Here is a 24,884-nt window from a genome sequence, read left to right as displayed (position 1 = left end):
GATGTGCTGGAGAAGACTTTATGGAGTGGTTCAACTATCCCATCACCAATACAAGATCTCAGCCAAAATTTAATGCAACTCTGGATGGAAATAAATGTTGCCACGTTGCATAAGGTTGTCGAAACAATGCCACGACAAATGTGTGCCATAATCAAAGCTAAAGGCAGTTCAACTAAATATTAGAGTATGCAACTTTTTTTTGGGCCAGGCAGTGTATGTCTGCCATATGTGTCTATGAGTAGTATGGCAGTATGCAAATCCGAACTCAGCCAGTATGTTTATGAGGCGACGCTACCGAGACGCTCCAAAAGCGTCCGTCTGACGCAGGTGTACATGCTGTGAACTGTAGGCCAATGATAGGCTTATGTTAAATTATATGGAATAAACAATATATTGCATTCTAAAGCCACTTTTTATGTTGTATTTTTTAATGCTTCACTTGTGTGCCAAAATAATATAATGCATTTTAATTATTTGAATCATTATATATATATATATATATATATATATATATATATATATATATATATATATATATATATTATTTTTTTTGTTTTTGTTTTTTTTTTGAGGGGCTTTCTCAGAAAATATTTATGCATGCAATTAATTGTATTTAATTTGATTAATTAATCAGCATACCATGAAATTAATTCCATTAAAAAATGTGATTGACAGCCCTAAATATTTAATATGATATAATATAAATCATAATTGTTTATCAAAATGAAAAAATGATGCCTCTGAAACAACTAAATAATATAAAATGTAATGGTCCTGAATGCGGATGTCAGTGTGAATACAGCATTCCAGCCACATGTTATGGAAGGGAATTTTCAGACAAATCTGTACACATATTAAAAAATTAAAAAATATCATATATTTAAAAAATTGTCCCCATCATAATTATCAAAATGTAAAAATGTACACCTCGGAAACAATAAATACTTCTAACTTAAAAATGGGCAGTTTCCGTCCTGAATGTGGATTGGTCAATATGAATACAGCATTAAATACACTACAATAATAAAATACACAAAATAATGCAATATTGTGAATATAGTCACAGCTAAATGGGTACTCTGTCGCATATTGTGTGTAACAATGCTCTTTAGTTGTGACTATTCACAAAATAGCGTGACCTCTCGTTCATTTTTACTTAAAGGAATAGTTCACCCATAAATGAAAATTCTGTCATCATTTACTCACTTTTATGTTGTTCTAAACCTGTATGACATTCTTTCTTCCATGGATCACAAAAAGAGATGCTGGACAGTCTCAGTATTCACTTTCATTGCATTTTCTTTTCTATACATTGAAAGAAAATGATGACTGAGGCTGTCATTCTGCCTAACATCTCCATTTGTTGTGTTGTGTTCCATGGAAGTAAGTCATACAGGGTCTGGAATAAAATGAGTGGGACTATATAATGACGGAAATGTTGTTTTTGGGTGAACTATTCCTTTAAGAATGCTTCTCTTTTCTTTTCATTTGCCGCAGTTCATAATTATGCAGGGTGAATGTGTCCTTGATACATTTTTAATTTAATTAATGGATGATCAAAACTTAAACAGCCTATTAATGAGCTATTAGAGGCATGATTAAGTTCAGCATTTTTGAAGATGCAGAACAGGCCTTCAAAAGAAGCAAAGAGGATCTGGCACGCAGCCTGGAACATGGCAAAAGTTTAAAGAAACATCGTCAAAACCTTCTTAAAAGATTCTGTTTAACTTTATCACCTGAGAAAGACTGTTGGTGCCCCACAAAACACTTTTTCTGGTTCGCATACACACCTGGCTTGCAATGCGGGGGAGGGAATGGGGTTGCCCCCTTTATCTTTGTCACTATCTCTCTGGTTGCTGTAACTGAAAGAGTCGTGGTTGTGATCTACGATGTTAAACGGACCGCAATGGGAACCCCACCTGGCAATCAGGAGCATCCACCTGGTAGGGCATTCAAACTCTCCCTGGAAATGTCTGGCTGAGAAACAGAGATATTTGGACTGGCAGCAAATGCGAGGCCTGCGCGCAACTGAAATGAATCCTGAACAGATGCAGAGCTGCAGGCATGGTTTACGCCATGATAAAGTGCTGCCATCCCAGTGGTCTGCGATCTTCAAATGCCCCATGTTATTGCTTAGCAACAAAAGGGCCAGCCAAGTAGAAGAAACCACTTTAAGCAGATTTCGCAAATAAAACACACACAATAAGTAGGCAATAAACACTTTTTTTTATCGACATGCAAGGGCATTCAATCAAATATTTATTTGATTACATATTGTTGAGACCAAATTAAAGCAGGACTTTTTTAGTCTTTAATGTTTAGCCATCATTCACTTTCACTGTATGGAAAAAAAGATGCAATGAAAATGAATTGTGACTGAGACTAACATACATATTAAAATCACTGAAGAAAGTCATACAGGTTTGGGACAACATGTAGGTGAGTAAATGACAATTTTTTTATTGTATTAATTTAAATTTTTTGGTGTACTATCCCTTTAAGAAACTGACAAATAAAGATATTTCCTGCACTTTGTCCACTTTGTAAATCTTTGGAGCTCATGCTGAGAATAAAGCATGAACTTTATTTTTGTAAAACCTAAAATACTAAACACCTTCTTAACAGCTTTAAATTGCAGGTGATAATGTAAGCCTCTATATTGACTGTATTTGCACAGTGGGATCCAAAAGTCTGATCAAATTTTTTTATTATTATTTAAATATGACAAACAAAAAGGTGTAGAATTTTAACATTTTAAAAACAAATACAATTTAGGATTTAAAGGGAAGAATAATAATAATAAATTTAAAAAAAATCATATTATATGATAAAAATGAACTGGATTACTGGAACCCACTATATATATATATATATATATATATATATATATATATATCATACATACATACATACATACATACATACATACACACACACACACACACACATACACACAGTGGGATCCAAAAGTCTGATCGCATTTTTTTATTATTTAAACCTGGCAATAAACAAAAAGGTGTAGAATTTTAACAATTTTAAAACAAATAAAATTTAAGATTTAAAGTGAAGAAGAAATAAAAATAAAAAAATCATATAATATTATAAAAATGCACTGGATTATTGGAACCCACTGTGTGTGTGTGTGTGTGTGTGTGTGTGTGTGTGTGTGTGTGTGTGTGTGTGTGTGTGTATATATATATATATATATATATATATATATATATATATATATATATATATATATATATATATATAAAATGTTCACTGAAATTTTACCTTTTAAAACAGCTCTTTGCAGTGCACTGTAAAGGTCTTGTCTCTTTGTGCCTTGTTTCAACCCCTCAGTCCACTAATTGCTTTAAGAGTATGACAGGAGCGGACATTAAAAATTCACAGCCGTAGAGACAAAGGGCAGTTTAAATATGCACACTTTCTCTCTTGATATTCTAGAACAGGTAAATTAACATTAATATGTTGAAGACTACTATTTTTGTTGCTTTAGAGACACCAGGCCACAGGGTACAAAGAAACTCAGAAGAGGAAAAAAAAAACTAGTAATGAAACAAGGGTTGGAGAAAATTAGGAAACATGCTGGGAAACAGCTAGAAAACTCTTTTAAGCTACATTCGGACATTCTATGAAATGTCAAAATAAACGATCAAGCCAGAGAAAGGAACAGATTCTTTTCAAAGACCAGCCTGTTCTGCACATTTATTAAGAGGTTCTTAGGCAGAAAAAAAAATTCCAGTGAATAAAACACAGTAAGACACAGGTTGAGAAGACGAGAAATTAATTACTTTTCCAAGTATGTCAGAAGCTCAGAAAAGAGTTATGCGACAGGTCCTCTATTTGAGCCGTTGAGTTAGAAAATGACCTTTGATAGCTTTTGAACCTTGCTAGCAACAACAATAATGACAATTTGATTTGTACTACCAAATAGAAATGTTTAGTTTGGTCGGTTTTGAATATGCATATTAAACTCAGAACACATTGGGGCCAACATGGAATAAGTGGGGGCTTTTAAGACTAAAAACATCCAGCTTGCTACTGGTCATTTTATTTGTGGTGAAATTCTTAAAATTGGACTGGATGTTTTAGATTTAAAATGTTATTCACTAAAAATCTTCCCTATCCTGTACTACGCTAAAATATGGAGCACAAAGATGCACTGCGCCAGGCTAGACATCACTGACACCAAATGGCATTGGTTGCCGCATGTTGTCATAACTGATCACGTCAAGTTTAAATATGTAGAAGTGCACATGAGATTTGACAGGTACATCGGAGGGGAACATTCTCATTGAATAACAACTTTAATTTTGGCCTGTTCCTCACACAAAGCTAACGTATGCCTTCAGAATAGCTGGATTAACTCAAATTATTAGACTACTTTTATGGTAAAGTACTTTCAAGGTGCTTTTTTTTGTTGTTGTTGTCCTTTTTGGGGCTTAGACAACATGAGTATGAATAAATGATTTTTGGTGAACTATTGCTTTAAAGGGAAATTTCACCCAAAAATGAAAATCCTCTCATTATTTACATGCCATCCCAGATGTGTAACACTTTCTTTCTTCTGTAGAACACAAACAAAGATTTTTAGAAGAATATCTCAGCTATGTTGGTCCTTACAATGCAAGTGAATGGTGACCAGACCTTTGAAGCTCCAAAACTCACATAAATGCAGCGTAAAAGTAATCCATATGACTCCAGTGGTTAAATCTATGTCTTCAAATGTGATTTGATAGGTGTGGGTGAGAAACAGAAGTCCTTTTTTTTTATTTTTTTTTTTTACCATAAATCATTTTCACATTCTTTGACATTTTGAAAGCAGAAGAAAGTCATACACATCTGGGATGCATGAGGGGGAGTAAATGACAATTATAATTGATATATGATCATTTTTATTTTTGGGTGAATTTCAGGCTTTAAATTAGGCTGTGGGTGAGGCTGCAGTATTTTCTCTATAATCGCCTTTAATGAGCTAAATGCTCTGTAGGGACTGTGATGCCAATGTTTGTTTACTCATCAAGACTGAAGAGCCTTGAAAATGATGATTCATACATTGATGTTTAAGTCCCCAACAAACGGCTGATTTGCACAGACCATTTGTCTTCCGTCTTCTTCAGTGCCAAAATAAAAATGTCTCTGATACTTTTAATGATGACTTAACTCTGTAAACCCATAGTTGTTAGATGTTAAAAGCATTTGCCAAAATCTGGCAACAACCAATTCAAATGGTCAAGATGATCCGCTATTCTGCTCTTGGATCTGATATTTGCGAGACAGCACAACTTGGTCGTAATCAAAGTTCTCATCCAGATGGAAAGCAACAACCTCATTGCTTTCATTCTAAAAAAAAACAAAAACATTTTACAGATTAATTTCACAGAGACTGTCTGAATAAGCAAACGCAAAAGTATCTCAATACCTCAATTACTGCATGACATTTTTAAATCTAGAAGTCTGGTGTACACTGTACAAATTTTTTTTTTTTTTTTTTTGTTCTTTTATGATTGTTGCTTATCAAATTGCACTATATGATCCCAGTAAGATCTTTGGTAGAAGCCAAGAGAGGCTGTGCAACATTAACTGTCACTTATGTCAGATTGTATGACATTGTAACTAAGCCTCTGGACAAGATTGACAGCACTGACTGGTGGTTAAAATCACCAGTCCACTTCACTTCTGACATCCTCATTTACGCGCAAAATTGTTATACCGTACAAAGCATCAGGTGTGCAAGTGTTGCCATGTTTTGTCTGAAAAAAGAAGTGCCATCATACTGAAAAACAAATTTCAGACACCATCAAAACTTCGCCAGAGGCTAAGACTCATCCCAAAGGCAATTAAACAGCCATCTGTCCTAAAAATGACGTGACTGTGGCGACAGTCACATTGAAAAATTACATCACATGGTTCATTACTCATATGGCAATTCCAAGTTGAAATATTCACCTAACCTACCACTAACCTAACCCTAAATTTAATCTATCGAATTTTAAATAAACAAAATCTACCTCCCTACCCTAAACCTAAACCTAACTGATGGTGTCATAAAAGCAAATGTGAAATGAAAAATACAATTGCTGAAGCAACCACGTAATTTTGTGGTGCTTCGATGACACTTTTAACTCACGTGTCGACTCGCATGCTCTTCGGGACTCGTACTCTGGTCCTTTGTATAGCAAGTGCGATGCTCTATTAGTTGAGCTACCGCACAGTTCGACTGTGTTTGAAAAAGCTTGTAAATGTAGTTGGTTATGTAATGCAAATTTTCAAATGTATCTCCTTACAAGTCATGCGCTATCGTAAAAGTTTTCTGATATCATTGTTGTTTTAAAACCTTGTGTTCATTTCATCAGAAAACTGCCACAGTACGTACAATGAGCCACGTAAAAATCCTTTTGCAAAAATGTAGGTATACTAATGTGATTTTATAAGACCAGGTTGGTTTCTTTTTACATTTAAAAAACAAACATTCAAAGTATAATTCATTTTTAGATTTTTCTTTTTTTAAACAACGAATGAACACAGACCCAAAATCAAGCTTTAGAAAGAGCCACATTGTGTATACCTGATTCTCAACAACACTGAGAATGTGTTTTTTCTGGTCTGTGAAAGTAGAGGATATCTCCAGCAGTGTATGGTGACAGAGAGATGAAGAGGACGCAGGTATCATAGCCTCTTTAACCTCACCGGGGAGTGCACATGTGTCTGACAAAGAGGTGGCAACATACACAAAAAGACACACATATGAATAATAGACGACCTTTGCACAAAGTGGTCAGTCAGCACTCTACAGAGTTCCCTTTACACACAGGTCCTTTTATAGAATAACACACCTGTGTGATGAATATCTGTACAACTCTTTTTAATCAACCCGATTCTTGTCAATGCAGGGTTAGGGTTCTGACATAATCCTTTTCAAGGTATGTCAGAAATCAACTAAAGTTTAGAAGTTTAAGGAGCTTGTTACAATGGTCATAAAACATTCTTGTATTAGGTTAATAGAACTTTAAAGGGATAATTCATTAAAAAATAAAAAATACTCTGTAATCATTTACTCACCCTCATAATGTTCCAAACCTGTAAGACTTACTTTCTTCCGTGGATCACAAAAGGGGCTATTTTGCAGAATGTCTGAGCTGCTTGTTCCTTTATAACAAAAGTTTTTAACAAAAAGTAGCTTTTGGTGATGAACAGAACTAAATTGAAGTAGTTATGCAAAAAACGTTTCCCTTTTATTGTAGCTCTCAAATCTAATTCGTGCTTGCGTTCAATTACAAAAATGCAAACACAGTACAATAGGTTAAAGAAAACGTTTTATCACTGATTTTAAACCTGAAGCTACACATCTTGCAACACTTTTGAAAATGTAACATTTATGGTCCACAAAAGAAACAATATGGTGTCGTTGAGTAAATGATAACAGAATTTTCATTTTTGGGTCAACTGTTCCTTTATATCACAAACGCATACATGCACATTCTTTCACTTTTTTAACACTGAATTTGCATACATCTTAATGTCTATCTGATAATACACATATAAAGGAGGTTATAATGTTTATTCATGGGGTCAGTCTTTATGAAGTTTCCGTTGCAACTACTGAGAACTTGTATCTTCAAAACCCTTTCTCATTCACACATACACACACAATTGCCCTTTCCACAGAGTTATTAAAAGAGCAATGAGGATATGTTAATACTATTCCCCTCTACACATAAAGTGAATTCTTAAAGGAAACGGTCTGTCATATTTCACTCATTAAGTCCGTATGACTATCTTTCGTTCTTCAGTGCAAAAAAAAAAAAAAAAAAAAAGAGATATTTTACAGAATGTTTGAGCTCCTCTGTCCATATGATGAAAGCTTTTAGTGACCAGTGGCTGTCAAGGTGCAAAAAAAGTGGTTTAATTCATATCTTGACAAGCAATATGACAGGTGTGCATGAGAAACAGATCTATATATTAAAGTTTTTTTTTTTACCATAAATCTCCATTTTCACTTTCAAAATGTGAAAGAATGCAAAAGTGAGAGTGAAGGTGGAGATTTATAGTAAAAAAAGGACTTTATTATTGGTCTGTTTTTTTTACAACACTTATCATATCACTTCTGAAGACATGGATTTAACAACTGGAGTCTTATGGATTACTTTTATCTGACCTTATGTGATTTTTGGAGCTTGAAAGTTCTGGTCACCATTCACTTGCATTGTGTGGACCTACAGAGCGGAGATATTCTTATAAAAATCTTTGTTTGTGTTCCGCAGAAGAAAGAAAGTCATACACATCTGGGATGTTATGAGGGTGAGAAAATGAGTCGAAAATTTTCAGTTTTGGGTGAACTATCCCTTTAAAGGGGAGGCCTTACAATACCATAAAGGTCAGCTCTGAGGATATTCCACAAAAAACATATTTTTTTGTGCACCATACAAAAAGCCATATAGGTTCGAACAACATAAGAGTGAGTAAATAATTACAGAATTTTCATATTTGAGTTAACTAGCTTTTTAATGTGTCACAAAAGATAGATTTATGTGCTAATAAGCTGTTGTTATGACCTTTATCTCTGTAAAGGTCATAACAACAGCTTATTAGCACATAAATCTATCAATCACATAATATATATATATATATATTTTTTTTTGTAGTTTGTGTGTGAGAGAGAGACATCAGGCTTGGCAAGTGTGTGATTGATTTGGATCTTAATTAAACAGCTAATTACTGGCACATTTAAAGTCATATTTGAAGTTGCTGGGTAAGTACCAGGCATCTGCAGGTGAAATGTGCATTTCTGTGTGCATTCGAGTGTGTACGTCACACTGTGTGTAGATATGCCATTCTATGGAATCTGCACACCTCTAAAAACACCTTTACCCTTCAGAGCTGCTTTCTGAACAACATGCTATCACAAACAAGGTCATTAATCAGCTAACTAAGGAAACACAGGAACAGGCTGCATGCCGCTAATGAATTAACCTGGAGGCTGAATCTCCTTGAATGGCATGGAGAAGCAGGTTTCATTAAAGGAATAGTTCCCCCAAAACTGAAAATTCTGACATTATTTACTCACCCTCATATTGGTCCAAACCCGTATGACTTACTTTGTCATGCAGAGCACAAAAGGAGATGTTTTAATGAATATCGAAGTCTTTCTTTTCAATACAGTCGCAGATGATATTGCCTCACTTTAAAGCCCCTTAAACTCTGCTGCATATTTTGGCCGCCGCCTGCAATTTTTCACACCCATATTTAAAAGTTCACCTTACACATACAGTGGGCTAATTCCAAAATATTGCTATTAATTTATAGTAAAAAAAAAAAAATAATAATTAAAAATAAAATAAAAAAAGATGTCCTAATTCATAAATAATAATGTGTTTATAATCAATTATTTTATCCTATCTTTTTAGTGTTATTTGAAAAAACTTTTATATTCATGTTCATATTTCTACATCATTACAACAGGGTGGCACTCATTTGCGACGTGGATGATTTCAGGTTTTATCTTGTTATTTTATGTAACATAAATGCAAAAATGATGGACTTCTGTGAAATGTTCAGATTCTAAGCTCTCAAATGGTACCACATATGACTATTTATGTTTCCAGTTACTTTTACATTTTAATTGTAAAATTATTACACACTCCTGACCCCACCTCCGCAGAGCTTAAGAGATTAAAAAAGGACCAAAATAAAATTCAAGACATTTTTCAATGGAATTTAGAGAAGCTTGTTTACAGTGGCACGCGTTCACGCGAGAACTTACATTGTTTTTAGCGGTAAACAACGCAGGTTCTCGCATGCACATGCAAGCCACTTTAAGCGAGCTTCTGTTATAGCGCACATGAACATGCAACAGTAAACAAGCTTCTCTAAATTCCATTGAAAAATGACTTGAATTTTATTTTGGTCCTTTTTTAACCTCTTAAGCTCTGCGGTGACGGCAAGGTGACCGTGAAGGTCAGTAATATTGTCACAATATTTTTTTTTTTTCCATATCGGTTGATATCGATATTTAGCATGATATAATTTTCATACCATTAATGGGGAAGGAAATGCATTCCGCATGTTTGTTAGACCTCAAGAATAAATGTAAACATAACTTGTTTGATTGCAAGAAAATTCAACAAGGTAAGTTACATTTTAATTTGAAGTTCAATAAGTATACTCAGTTTAGGTTTTAATCCTACATAAGGTATGCGTCCTCTTTTTGCCACAAATTCATCATCTTTAGTGGACATATGACATCATGGTCATTCGTATTTAAGTTTCCGACAATGTTCTTCTTCCTCGTCTTGGCCCGAAGTGTGTCAGCTACATAACCAGTACATGACACAACTGTTATAGCCTAAAGTCATTACGCCCGCCCACTAAAAGACTTTCTTGCCTGTGTCAAAAAATTAGCGGACGTGACAACGCTATGTATCATGAAAAAACGTTTTACTAAATAGTAAATAAATAAACAGCACTGGTGTTGATGTCGGAGTTGCTGTTGTGTTCAGATGATAGCTTTATTGCATTGTCAGTGCTGTCTTGTTCCGTACACAACAATATAATATAAATAACCTAATATAACACATGAGTCGCATAGAGTTCTTTTATGATACTTTGGGTCTTTTTTAAGCTTTAAAGTAAGGCACTATCCACTGACATTTTATTGAAAAGACAGACCAGGATATTTATATTTGTATTTTGTATTCCACATAAAAAAGAAAGCCATTCAGGTTAGGAACGACATGATGGTGAGCAAATGGTTACAGAATTTTCATTTTTGGGTGAACTGTTTCTTTAAAACCGCAGGCACTCTGCGATTATTGTGTGGCTTTTTTCGAACCTTGATCCAATTTCACCAGAACCGCCTTCATGCTACCGACCCCACGACCCATTTGAAGATTAATTTTGTGGTAAGCGCTGGCGTGTCATTGAAGGCAATTATTGCTGTTGCCATCTCAGACTCTGTCTTTCTCTTTTGTCTTTTCGTTCCCTTGTTTTTTTGAAAACCCCAGCATCGGCGTGATTATTCATGTTAATTAGGGTGAAGTTCAGCCTCCACCTTTATTATTCAGCAGATTTGCTTGCCATTTTAAACACGACACCTAATGACTTCTACTTACACAAACCTCATACTTTCCTCCTGTATTATCAATCAGATCACAGGCAACACCACAAAATGAGGAAGCCCTCCTCTAAACACAAAGCCCCTCCAATAAAAGATTCTTTTCTCCTCATATTAATTTATTTTTGTATTAAACTGCTCATCGGTGTTTAAATGAGTCACTCTGGCACTGCAGAAATGAGCTGGTACATGTGCAGTCTCATTACAAGCCTGCACAGCGAGCATTTGCCCCCGGCTCTAATGACCAGGGAGCGCTTTAGAATTCGCATGCATTGAATATGTGTAATAAATGGTAATATATTTAAATCAAGCTGTAAGACAGCCCTAATTACAAAAAATAGCGTGCATGTGATATCCACTAAACCCTATTAATAGGTAAGGTGATCCCATGCAATTCACACATATGCACATGAAAAGAATATTTATGGGAGCATGCAGCGCTTTTCACATTTTGAAGTGTATCCATACAGGTTATTCCAACATGAGAAGCTGTGATTTGTTGGATCAGATTCCATTTAAAGCTACTGTGAATTACGAAAAGGATGACAGAAATTCTCTGCAATCTGCTTTCCGTAACAAAAGAATAAGATCCTATGAATCTGAACCTCTACAATCTAGCATTTGTAAACTAAATATGTGTAAACTGCATTTGTATATGTGTATACACACATAATATTGAGTTTCAGAGAAACAAACACCTGTAACATCAACGGGTTCCTCTTCGTCTTCACCGTGTTCCTCCAAATCTCCTATATAATTATCAAACTGGCATGAAAAAAACAGAAAAGACAAAAAAAAAAAAAAAAAAAAAATCAGTAGATACAAGTAGTAAAATCTGTATATTCATTTTATACATTCATTTATTCATTAACTATGGCACATTTTGGAGAAAAAAAAAGAATAATTTTATACTTTGAAATGAGAGTAAATGAGTTTATAATGTGTTTTTAATTTGACTTTGAGAGTAAAAATATATTATATAAAAGACATGGAATCAAAATTGACCCTGTTAACATTCTAAATGCACATTCCTAGTCTTTTTGTGAAAGATTCAACTGTGAATGTTATTAAAGATGACAGAAAAAGAGTCTTCGTAATCTTTAATCAAAATGAAATAACCTGCAACAACTTTCCCTTTATCCTAATGGATGATGTTGAGCAATATTTTCATTTAGACATTGTTTCAGGTCAAACTTGCTCCATTTTGGTACAGAATGCCCACTTTTTATCATCCAATCAATTCACTATACATAAAATCCAGCCCCGCTTGATAGTGTTGTACCCTGAAATACATCACATTATGGAAGTAAAATGTGTTTTGAATGGCATGTCACATTGAATTTAAGGGAGATTAACCAAAATTTAAATAGAAATTTTCAGCACCAAAAATATATAAATATTATTTTTATATATATATATATATAGAGAGAGAGAGAGAGAGAGAGAGAGAGAGAGAGAGAGAGAGAGAGAGAGAGAGATTGATTTTTGTGCTGAAAATTTCTACTTAAATCTTATTTCTAATTAAGTTTGAGTTGTTTTGTTCTTGGTGTGAACAGGCCTTCAACTGAGGTTTTATATGTCAACATCTGACCATTTACCTTCACAGGTGTTCCTGGATCGGGCCTCCCTGCATTCCCCAGTCTTCCTCCAACACATCCACCATCCAACACCACCTGTATAAACACACACAAACTCATAAACTCACCTTCACTATCTAATTTCATTTAACGACGCTCTGAAATGACAGCTCCCATGTGAACCGTTGTGATTACAATCAAAACAACAATATAATCAATACAGCTGTTTTTCTCTGCCGGTGACAAGGAGCTACATACAGTATGGCAGAGGCTCTTTTAGCATTGACTGGCCTGTGCTGTTGGCTGATGTGCTTTGTATTATTGACAGTAACCAGTGATGAGGCTCGCCAGAGCCCCACTGAGATCAATACGTGAGCCAGGCAGGAGTCTTAAGCACCGTTCACACACTGACACACACACACACACGCAGAGACAAATAACCAAAATACACATCTCAATGAAGCCGTCCAAGAATCTAAGAGAAGGATTTCCAATTATAGGAGCAGAAATACATCAGAAAGAGGGAAAACAGAGAAAAGATGGGAGACCTTTTTACATTTTCAGAAGAAACCGTGAGTAGTACTTACTCATAAAAAGTCGTCACCACATTTACACCTGAACCACATTGACATGCCATGTGTTTGAAACCTGTGCGGTCTCCTACCCACAACACGTCGTGGCGCTTCTCGTCTGGTGTGTAACCGCCTTTACAATGCACTTAAGGTATACATTGTATCAATATGCATCATGACCACAGCTTTGTTAGCACCATGCTCTACCAGAAGAAGAACAACAAAACAATACACAACAACCTAGCCATGATGCTACAGTAGGTTGTTGTGGATGGTTGCCAGGCAGTTGTCATGTGGTGTTTTGAGTGTTTTTAGCTTATTTCTAAGTGGTTCCTAGGGAGTTCTGGTGGTTGCTAGAGTGTCGCTATGTGGCTGCTAAGGTGTTCTGAGTGTATTTTGTCATGTTTCTATGTCATTGCTTTATGATTGCTAGGTGGTTGTATTCTGCAAAATATGTGAGTGGTGCTTGCCCATACAAAAGTTACCACCACAATGCTAGGTTGTTGTGACTGGTTACCAGAATCATGCTATGTGGTTGCTAGGTGGTTATTTACTGGCCCAAAACAAAGAGACAACCCTAAACACTCTATAGCCACTTTTCCACCATCGGGCCGAACGGTTCTGAGCATGCTACGGAACGGTTACAGTAGCATTTCGACTTGAGCATGATTCGGCATGGCACCATTATAAACCGCTCTCTGCACGGTGAGCTTAGCGGTACTCAACCGTTCTCAACAATGCTGGTGGAATGGCTTTAGTATGTGGCGACTCACGTTTGTCAATTTGCCAACGCCAATGTAACTTATAGTGCTTTTAATTGTTTCTAGCTTGGCAAGTTTGCTAATATTTGGCTGAAGTTAATAAAAAATAGTGTATGTTTAGTGTATCTTCGTGATTTTATGAGGATGGTATTACAATAAAAGGATTACTACAACTGTTACTGTAGCCTAGATTTATTTTTTTCATGCCTTTTTCATCAGGGAAGCATATTATGAGCTCGTTAAAACTAAATATATCAATATATTCTCATATACTTTTTTCATATAATACGTATAATATATTTTGTCAATAAATATCTTTTTTAGCTAGTGTGGGAACTTTTACCTTTCTGCATGTTCATGTCCGGTGGCATACACGAGCCCTCATGATGATAAACTTCTAGTCTTTTTCTTTCCTTTTTGCAAAATGGGCCGTGTCTTTTCTGTGTGTTAGCAGAGTAAAACCAGGGGGGAAAAGCAGTCCTAAAAACTGGAACAAGCGATTATCCTCTATAGTGCACTTGCTCCAATGTTTACCTCTCACGCCGCCGCTGCCAACAGACAGATCTGTTACAGATATTCTCCTGATTTCAACACACCACAGTGGAAAAAGAAACTGTAACTGCGCCAAATGGCCCAGATCTGCACAGAACTGTATGGTTTTGCGATGAGAACTGTTTAGCCCGATGGTGGAAACAGTCAGACATAAGTCGGATTTGTTTGTGTGTGTGTGTGTGTGTGTGTGTGTGTGTGTGTAAGGCTCTGACCTCTTCCTGATCAGCAGGCGGTGAGCAGCGATTCGCCTGTCCTTCCAATTGGAATGCACTCTCCTCAGTCTCTGTCACTCCATCTCTCTGTCCCTCTCGACTGCTGTCCATCTCTCTGTGGGATGAGTCTCCATGTCCTCCAGGGACAGTCAAACATGGATCCCTCTCGTTCTCTGGAATAGGTTACGACAGTGAGACCAAAGACCACAGGCAAAGATACAATACATCCGTCTGAGGACGTCTCAGGGGAGAGAAGATTTGTTTGGCATTCAGTAAGGCTCACCTGGCATCAGGTAGGTGAAGGTGGTCAGGAACTGCTCGTAATTTTGCTCTGGGGAGTTAAGAAACTGCTCCAGAGCTTCAGTCATGGTCTGGTCATGGTGTTCCTCAACTGAGCCCTGAACTAAACCTGGCATCCTGTCAAACCTATCAGACAAAGAGAGAGAAAGAAACAAAACAATCAGAAAAAAAAAATTGCTGAGAGAAAGAGGCTACGTTCACACAGTGTTTGGATTGACAATGCATTTGACAATGCATTTACCAGCATTTACCGTACCAAATACGGTTCCTTTCAAACAGCACATATCAACCAAACTTGTTCTCAAAACTTGGTTGTCACTTCCATTAAAGTGTTGAATGTTTTTGATGTCAAGCTTCAATTTCTAGAATGTGATTACAGAACAATTACAGTCACTCTTTCAAAACTGAAAAACGTTTAACACCCTAAACAGGACAGACAATTGTATTCTGCTGCTCTGTGAAGAGCCAGAGAGCCTGAAGAAGAGACAAATGCAAAAGTATCAGTATAAAAGAATCGTATACATTGGCAAAAACCATGACAAAATACAAAAAATTATGAAGGGATCCAGCTAGGCTCATTTCTCTTCAGGTCACTTATGACCCGGCAATAGGCATTACAGTCACATTAGCCCTGATTGGAATGAAATTATCATTGTGAAGTTCAGCTTAATTACAATCAATGACAGTTGGAAAGGGGGACGGGCAGTGATTGCCATGACATAAAAAAATAATGAAGAATGGCGGCAATCATAGTCAAAACCTCTGTGCTGTCGCTCTGTCATTCGTCAATTCGGCCCCGGGGAGAACCATCGTCAGGTGGCACAACATTAGCGGGGACAGAAACAGGTGCTACACCTGAGTCTAATTACTCTCCTCTATCAGTAATACAGCGCAAATCCTTGCATGGCCTCGGGTGTGAGCTGTAACACTGGCCTTCTTCTTCCCTCTCGCTGACTATGTTCGGAATAGCATACTACTTGTACCATACTACTTATACTATTTCTATTACTATACTGTACTGTGCAGTGTATGCAAATTTTCTGTATGTATTCTGAGCACACTGTAAAGAATAAATATTTACACAAAATTGGATTATAAATACAAATTAACTGTTTTTTTATTTCCGAGGTAATCTAACTGAACACAACTTGCTGAATAAAACATGTAACATAGTAAGGTCATGTGACAACAATGCAGCATACTACTTTCTCAGTGCATTTTAACTGTTTACATAGTAATTTTTTTTTTTTTAGAAGAAAAAATTTAAATGTTTCCTCATCCAATAAAGATAAAAATCGAATTAATCGTTTTGTTAAACTGGTTCTTGTTAATGACCAGATCGAACTTCGCAAAATCATCAATTCGCCAATTGGCCAAACTGCGAGGAATCGTAACGTGACATTTAACCCCACATTTTATAAAACCTACATAACTTAGATGAAAACAGTAATTAACAGCAGAATTTAAGGCCACGTCCACACTAATAAGTTTTTGTTTAAAAAAGCATCGATTTCATTACACTGGAACGGTGTTTTCCTCCACCGAAAACTTTTGGTGAAATTTTGTTTGAATAAGTTGTTTTCCAAAGAATGTCTAAATGTCAAAAGTCTCTGTATCCGGTGAAGGTAAACATAGCAAACGTAGCCAGGCATAAACGTAGCAAAATCTATGCATTTTCAATTCTGGGAAAATTTTTGAGTGATGACTTATGAATCTGTAAATCTGTTTTTGAACTAACTTATTTAAACAAACTGTCCGCACTGACCTGAACTCATTCACTAAAACGAATCAGATTCTAGACGTGTTGCTACAAACTCTGCTACTATCGTAATCAACAAAGCTGTTTACACCAAAAGTGCACAAAATCTTTGCAGTTTATTGCGGATAATGGGGATATTCTGGTAGTTCACACTGGCTCTTATTAATGACAAAATCGAACTGATTCACAAAGTCTTTGTCAGTCACTCGCCTCTTGAAACTCAAAACTTTATTTGGTGGTAAAACTGCTGAAATCATAACATACAGGTGCATCTCAATAAATTAGAATGTCGTGGAAAAGTTCATTTATTTCAGTAATTCAACTCAAATTGTGAAACTCGTGTATTAAATAAATTCAATGCACACAGACTGAAGTAGTTTAAGTCTTTGGTTCTTTTAATTGTGATGATTTTGGCTCACATTTAACAAAAACCCACCAATTCACTATCTCAAAAAATTAGAATACATCATAAGACCAATAAAAAAAACATTTTTAGTGAATTGTTGGCCTTCTGGAAAGTATGTTCATTTACTGTATATGTACTCAATACTTGGTAGGGGCTCCTTTTGCTTTAATTACTGCCTCAATTCGGCGTGGCATGGAGGTGATCAGTTTGTGGCACTGCTGAGGTGGTATGGAAGCCCAGGTTTCTTTGACAGTGGCCTTCAGCTCATCTGCATTTTTTGGTCTCTTGTTTCTCATTTTCCTCTTGACAATACCCCATAGATTCTCTATGGGGTTCAGGTCTGGTGAGTTTGCTGGCCAGTCAAGCACACCAACACCATGGTCATTTAACCAACTTTTGGTGCTTTTGGCAGTGTGGGCAGGTGCCAAATCCTGCTGGAAAATGAAATCAGCATCTTTAAAAAGCTGGTCAGCAGAAGGAAGCATGAAGTGCTCCAAAATTTCTTGGTAAACGGGTGCAGTGACTTTGGTTTTCAAAAAACACAATGGACCAACACCAGCAGATGACATTGCACCCCAAATCATCACAGACTGTGGAAACTTAACACTGGACTTCAAGCAACTTGGGCTATTAGCTTCTCCACCCTTCCTCCAGACTCTAGGACCTTGGTTTCCAAATGAAATACAAAACTTGCTCTCATCCGAAAAGAGGACTTTGGAACACTGGGCAACAGTCCAGTTCTTCTTCTCCTCAGCCCAGGTAAGACGCCTCTGACGTTGTCTGTGGTTCAGGAGTGGCTTAACAAGAGGAATACGACAACTGTAGCCAAATTCCTTGACATTCTGTGTGTGGTGGCTCTTGATGCCTTGACCCCAGCCTCAGTCCATTCCTTGTGAAGTTCACCCAAATTCATGAATCGATTTTGCTTGACAATCGTAAGGCTGCGGTTCTCTCGGTTGGTTGTGCATCTTTTTCTTCCACACTTTTTCCTTCCACTCAACTTTCTGTTAACATGCTTGGATACAGCACTCTGTGAACAGCCAGCTTCTTTGGCAAATAATGTTTGTGGCTTACCCTCCTTGTGAAGGGTGTCAATGATTGTCTTCTGGACAACTGTCAGATCAGCATTCTTCCCCATGATTGTGTAGCCTAGTGAACCAAACTGAGAGACCATTTTGAAGGCTCAGGAAACCTTTGCAGGTGTTTTGAGTTGATTAGCTGACTGGCATGTCACCATATTCTAATTTTTTGAGATAGTGAATTGGTGGGTTTTTGTTAAATGTGAGCCAAAATCATCACAATTAAAAGAACCAAAGACTTAAACTACTTCAGTCTGTGTGCACTGAATTTATTTAATACACGAGTTTCACAATTTGAGTTGAATTACTGAAATAAATGAACTTTTCCACGACATTCTAATTTATTGAGATGCACCTGTATAACGTGAATGCATGTTAACGTAATTAACGTAAATGCATTTAAAAATGCACTGATTTCACTATATTTACGCCACCACACTAGAAAGCCGTTTTCCAACACCAAAAATGAAGCACGTGAAAACGCTCTCTAAAACTGAAAACTGAGTTTTCAAACGGAAACAGATTTTTCTGGAGTTTGAAAATGTCCTTTTGTTTTGTCTGAATATGCAGTTTTCCAAAGAATTCAGTACTGGGGAGCCATTTCGAAAGTCTCCATTTTCGATGGAGGAAAATTCCATTCCAGTGTGGATGAGAGACGGAGCACTTTTATTCATATTAATGGGAGAAATTGGTAAGCCAAAAATGGCAGATGTAGAAATAAAAGTCCCGCCTTACAGTTAAAAGAGCCAATCACCTTTTAGATACAGACATCGCCTGTTAGTTAACTCGAGAATGCGCATGGGCATTAGCTGGTCCAGCCTGACAAATAGCGTTTTTTTAGCATGATCTGAGATAAAGAAGCACAATTTATGACACCATTGTTATCAGATTTTACTGCTGATTTAAAATATGTTATTTGATTGTAATATAGACCAACCATTTTGGAGATTTTCCACCTTCAAGTACATATGAGCTGTACTTTCATGCCGCTTGTACCCACAGAAAATATTTGCGCAAGAGCATACCCAAGATGCCCGCAGAGTGGACTAACTTGCCTTGAAAGGGACTATGGCATAGCAAAATCAAAGTACGTTCATCTAAAAACACATTAGTGTGGAGTTTGAAAACATAGTTTTTTCAAAGTATGCGAGTGTAGAGTGTGTTTTCGAAAGTCTCCGTTTTCAGTGGAGGAAAACACTGTTCCAGTGCCGATAAGAGGCGTAAACATAGCAAAATCAAAGCGTTTTCATACGAAATCTTGTTAGATGTTAATTATATGTTTATTACCCCCAAAAAAAGAACACTTAAAATGTCACTATGTGACTTCTTGGAAACACTTTTGAGATGACTTACGAATCTGTAAATCTGTTTTTGAACTAACTGAAAAAACTTTCCAAACGGACTGATTTAATAAAATGAACTGGATTTTAGACGTGTTGTGAGAAACATTGCTACTATCATAATCAATGAAGCCGTCTACACTGAAAGTCCTTTACATCTTCGTTGATTATTGCGGATAATGGGGACGTTCTAGTTTTGTTGCAATGCATCACATTGCTCTCTCGTTTCGGTATGTCTCTCTGCGGCAGACCTGGCTAACGGCGACATTTATTTACATCAGCGATACGCAGATCTCCTCCAGGACTCAACAGGTTTATTTTACTACATTTGTAAGTGTGAACACTGCCATGTAAGAGCGTTTGACTGCAAGAATAAAGCTTGCCAGTGCAGTGCGCTTGGAGACACCGGAGGAATTTTTTCTTTTCTTTTGTGCCTCAGGGGAGCCGATGAGCCTCATCTACACAGGCCCTGCTCTTCAGCACTAGCTCAGAGACACAGGTGCCTGGCTGTTTGTGTTTTTACTGTTCTTTCAGGCACACGTGGTTATGGCTCTTTGTTTTGCATGCTCTTTCGTCTATCGCACACACACACACAATCTATTGGCCTCCAAAACAAATATACAACTGCATGAGGGCTCTCTCTCACACACACACACACACACACACACACACACACACACACAGCTCCCCAAAACATAAAAACATTATGCTAATAGGGCAGGCACAGCTGTTCTTTCTATCTCTCTCTCTTCAAATAACAGTCTCCTAATTCCTCTCCTTTCTTTTAAGGAGCCGCCGAGCAGAAACAGCTAATGAAAATATAAGCCTGCAGGAAATAAGGAGTATCTTTACAATTCTGAACTACCCCCTGCCAAAATTTGATGTGTGACTCACTCTGTATTTGGTATTTGGTGTAATAAGAGAGAACCATTCTGTTCCTCACCGAACATTGTGCCATACACAACTCAAATACACGGCAAGATGATTTTAACAGCTTATTAAACAGTGACATGATATGCTATTACAGATCCATTATAAAGAGCATGTTTTGGAGGGTCTTGTCCTTAAAGAGAACATCTCTGTGATTCCAAAAATGTATTCTTCAAGGCATTGCTTGAAATGTGCAATGCCAAGATATAGAGAACAGAAGACTAAATATGAACCCTGAACAAGAACCACATAAAATGTGTACAGGATTCCTATTAAAATGTATATTATAATTGAACCAATCTTAGTGGTATCCAATAAGAATCCTTTAAGAATAGAATAAGATCCTACAAGATAAACTGGCTTTTTGTTATCATTCTTAACTGATTAGAGTACTATTGGAGTACTATTTATGTAATATTTCTTTAAAAAAATATATATATAAATGTGTGGCTACCAGTCAGTTAAGGCCAAGGCTGTGGAATTCTGAACAATTTATTTATTTTGATGTCCTACATGGGCATTTTGTCATGTTGTTTAGAATGTGTTAGAATGGTGGTGGGGGTTAATACATATTAGAATTCTTAGAGAAAATTCCCATTGGAATTCTTATAGAACATTCCCATAAGAATCCTTTAGGATTGGTTCCAAATTATGTTTTAAATTTAAACAGGAATCGTTTAGCATTTTTTGATGGTGACACACTAAAACAAATTTGGACTTATACAGTACTTAAATCAGTTATGCATCACCTGCAAGATGAGCATATTGGAGATCCACATTAAGTTTACACACTCCAGCTGTGAAGTTACATGCAAAAACTGCATCTAATTTATATCAGTCTGTTGAATCTTTCAGCTGATTGAATCATCATCAGCTACAAACCACACATTTAAAGTCCACATCAACATACAAACCAGTGATGCACTGACTTTGTCCTTGTTTTCATTCAAACTTTGTGTGATGTGCTCAGCCACCTGTTGAAAGCAACAGTTACAGACAGTTAACCTCAAGATGAGCCAGTCAACCTTCACAAACACTGAGCCTCATCCACTGTCACTAAACCATTTGTTTTTATATATCTGAAATAAAAGTTACCAGCAACAAACAGCTTTCAGATTTCGGAGTGCACTACCAAGGAGGTAAGGAATAGATAGACAAATAGAAAGTTATTAGGGAAAGTTACTATATATTCAGTATATAAAATGTTTTGGAACAATGCCATTGTAATGTTCTGTTTAATGTATAGTAATGTAAAAAAAAAATACATCCATAAATATATATATGTAAAAATGTATAAAGATTGGTTGTTAAAAGCTTTGAGCTTTAATCTTTATTTTGCTGTCAATAGAGTAATGTCATTCTGCGCTGATATTAATAGCCAGTCCTGCTCATTTTGCTTGTTTAATGCGATTTTCCTAGCTAATATTTTTAGCTAAAGACACATGTAAAATAAAAAGTGTCACAAAGTAGAAATGCTGTTGAATGTTTAAAGAAATTGTGAAATGAGCGTGTTCAGAGCGCATAATGAGAACCTCAAACTTACCGTTTTAATGCAGCGCGAGAAAGACCAGTTTCAGCACAGAATGCTGGGAAATGTAGTATTTTTATTGCAACTTTAACGTGAGTTGTGAATGGGAAAGGGGGGAGGAAAAACTACAACCTGTCCGCTTCCGTGTTCTCAGGGAAACAGGGAAATCGTGATATGGTTCCGCGTTGTTTTTAATCAAATTCTTCAATCCGTGTAATTCACCTGAGAATCATTGTGTAATTTTTAAGAAAATGTTTATATACTACAGATTTATAGAAGAAGAAAAAAGAGAAATTTTTCAGTTATATTTTACTGCTTTTTTCATAGAAGTATACATACAGTATAAACCTTTCCATCAATACAGGAACTCAACTGATTGTGAATACATACATTTCAACCCAACCCAATCACATATTGCATAACTTCTTGGACATTTATTGAGGAGTTGTACAATATCTGATGACTGGGGCCAAATGTATGTATTAACAATGGGTTGAGCATACTGTATGTGGTTGGAGCGGTAGCCTTTATTTACTGTGGTGCGGGTTGTGTTATTATATTATATGGACCAATATGTGACTGTTGCATATCCATATTATCGTTATGCTATGTGTTTTTGTATGATAAGTTGAACTAAAAAAAAAAAAAAATCTTTATAATAACTTCTATTGTATTCTATTCTACACAGGTACCTGCATAAGGATGTCCTTAAAGTCTGTGACTGCTGTGAACTGTGCTGGACTTGTGCAACCAGGCTGCTCCTTACTAGAGCTGGAGGGTGATGTTTACCTCTTTGGTCAAAAGGGCTGGCCGAAACGTTCATGTCCAACTGGGATCTTTGGTGTGCGTCTAAAAGATGGAGAACTCAAGCTTCGTGCCATCTCTTTCTCAAACAACTCCTGTTATCTCCCTCCCCTTCGATGTCCAGCAATAGCTCATTTTAAACCTCATGATGGCAGTCCTGAATGCTACCTCATTCATGGTGGGCGAACACCCAACAATGAGCTGTCCTCAAGCCTCTACATTCTAAGCGTAGACAGCAGAGGATGCAACCGTAAGGTTACATTGAGATGTCAAGAGAAAGAGCTGGTTGGAGACTCTCCTAGCGGTCGATACGGACACACCATCAGTGTGATCCACAGCCGAGGAAAGACCGCTTGCGTTTTGTTTGGCGGCAGGTCCTACATGCCTCCCACTGAGAGAACCACACAGAACTGGAACAGTGTGGTGGACTGTCCACCACAAGTTTTCCTTATTGACCTGGAGTTTGGTTGCAGTTCGGCCCATACCTTCCCAGAGCTTACGGATGGCCAGTCATTTCATGTGGCTCTGGCGAGAGAGGACTGTGTCTACTTCCTAGGTGGCCACATTCTCAGTTCTGATTGCCGACCACCTCGTTTGATACGCCTGCATGTGGAGCTTCTCCTAGGAAGCCCTGTTATCACTTGTGATGTTCTTCATGATGGTCTGGCCATTACCAGTGCCATCGCCACTCCCATTGGCCACCATGAGTACATCATTATCGGTGGCTACCAATCCGAGACCCAAAAGCGAATGGAATGCACCTATGTTGGTCTGGATGATGTCGGAGTACACATGGAGCCACGTGAACCCCCGCAGTGGACCACCGAGATATGCCATAGTCGTACTTGGTTTGGTGGAGCCTTGGGCAAAGGACGTGCTTTGATGGCAGTCCCATCAGAAGGAAATCCAGTCCCACCAGATGCCTACCACTTCTACCAGGTGAGCTTCCAGCATGAACAAGATGGAGACGAGACAATTCAGGGTTGCAGTCAGGAGTCCACTGATTTTGAGGACTCAGCACCATTGGAAGACTCTGAGGAGCTCTACTTTGGCCGAGAACCTCATGAGCTGGAGTATAGTAGTGATGGAGAGGGTGACACATACAATGAGGAAGATGAGGAGGATGAATCGCAGACAGGCTATTGGATCAAGTGCTGCCTCACCTGCCAGGTAGACCCCAACACCTGGGAGCCCTACTACTCTACTGAGCTCACCCGACCTGCAATGATTTTCTGCTCCAGGGGTGAAGGTGGACATTGGGTCCATGCCCAATGCATGGAGCTATCTGAAAGCCTTTTGCTCCACCTCTCTCAAGGCAACAGCAAGTACTTTTGCCTGGATCACGGAGGCCTGCCTAAGCAAGAAATGACCCCACCACGCCAGTTGTTGCCTTTGAAGCGAGTCCCAATGAAGATGACCCACCGCAAGGCTCCAGTGTCACTGAAAATTACCCCAGCAAAGAAGAGTTTCATCAGAAGGCTTTTTGATTGAGTTGTTGTTACATTCCCTATATCATCTCATAATATGAAACATGTGTTTAAAAATGTATTCCTATCGGACAAAGCTTGGTTTACATTGTTTATTGTAATAATTTTTATTGTGGGTTTTATATTAGCAAAAAATCGGAGAAGTGTATTTTTCAGGCTGATTAAAAGGACAGAAATTTAATGGTGATTAAATGAATAAGCTTATAAGTTGGGACTGCATGTGACTAAATGATTACTTTCATTACTCATTATCATTTGCCTGTTATTATTATTAAGCTGATGATTTATTGTTTTTTAAAAATGTAGAAAAACAGCTTCTAGAATGTGTTTGTCTGCTTAAAAAGCTGATCAAAAAAAGCTCAATAAAATGGATTATATTTTCCTTCATGTTTTCATGTTGCTTATTAAAATTGATTTTTTTCTTTATACAGTATGTTCTTTCTTGACTTGACGCCAAA

At 37.1% G+C, this 24,884-nt stretch overlaps 2 protein-coding genes across 7 annotated transcripts; one reads left to right on the top strand and one right to left on the bottom strand.

Moving 5' to 3' along the window:
* Window positions 1-3,216: 3,216 nt before the first annotated feature.
* On the bottom strand, window positions 3,217-22,173 carry iftap (intraflagellar transport associated protein). Of its 6 annotated transcripts, none has more exons than XM_051689718.1 (8): window positions 22,151-22,169; window positions 21,522-21,581; window positions 15,077-15,219; window positions 14,794-14,966; window positions 12,718-12,792; window positions 11,818-11,884; window positions 6,575-6,714; window positions 3,217-5,349 (listed from the first exon to the last, which is right to left on the bottom strand). In XM_051689718.1, the coding sequence occupies exons 2-8, from the start codon at window positions 21,551-21,553 to the stop codon at window positions 5,239-5,241; spliced, it is 741 nt and encodes a 246-aa protein (XP_051545678.1). In that variant the 5' UTR covers window positions 21,554-21,581; window positions 22,151-22,169; the 3' UTR covers window positions 3,217-5,238. The 6 variants fall into 6 exon arrangements, with proteins under 6 accessions (XP_051545678.1, XP_051545679.1, XP_051545677.1 ...); XM_051689719.1 differs by having other exon boundaries at window positions 21,537-21,581; XM_051689717.1 differs by lacking the exon at window positions 22,151-22,169 and adding an exon at window positions 21,703-21,722.
* Window positions 21,613-24,808, top strand: rag2 (recombination activating gene 2). Its single transcript, XM_051689704.1, has 2 exons — window positions 21,613-21,746; window positions 22,824-24,808. The coding sequence occupies exon 2, from the start codon at window positions 22,838-22,840 to the stop codon at window positions 24,428-24,430; it is 1,593 nt and encodes a 530-aa protein (XP_051545664.1). The 5' UTR covers window positions 21,613-21,746; window positions 22,824-22,837; the 3' UTR covers window positions 24,431-24,808.
* The last annotated feature ends 76 nt before the right edge of the window (window positions 24,809-24,884 follow it).

Source organism: Myxocyprinus asiaticus, chromosome 46, assembly GCF_019703515.2.
Source record: "Myxocyprinus asiaticus isolate MX2 ecotype Aquarium Trade chromosome 46, UBuf_Myxa_2, whole genome shotgun sequence".
NCBI lineage: Eukaryota > Metazoa > Chordata > Actinopteri > Cypriniformes > Catostomidae > Myxocyprinus > Myxocyprinus asiaticus.
This window is presented reverse-complemented; position numbering and strand designations above follow the sequence as displayed.

Coding starts and splice junctions, on each gene's coding strand:
- iftap (XM_051689718.1), bottom strand. CDS start 21,553: ATGAAAACAAGGACAAAGTCAGTGCATCACTG. Junction 12,793..14,793: donor CGCCTGCTGATCAGGAAGAG/GTCAGAGCCTTA, acceptor GTGTTTATACAG/GTGGTGTTGGATGGTGGATG. Junction 5,350..6,574: donor TCAGTGTTGTTGAGAATCAG/GTATACACAATG, acceptor GTTTTTTTTTAG/AATGAAAGCAATGAGGTTGT.
- rag2 (XM_051689704.1), top strand. CDS start 22,838: ATGTCCTTAAAGTCTGTGACTGCTGTGAACTGTGCTGGACTTGTGCAA.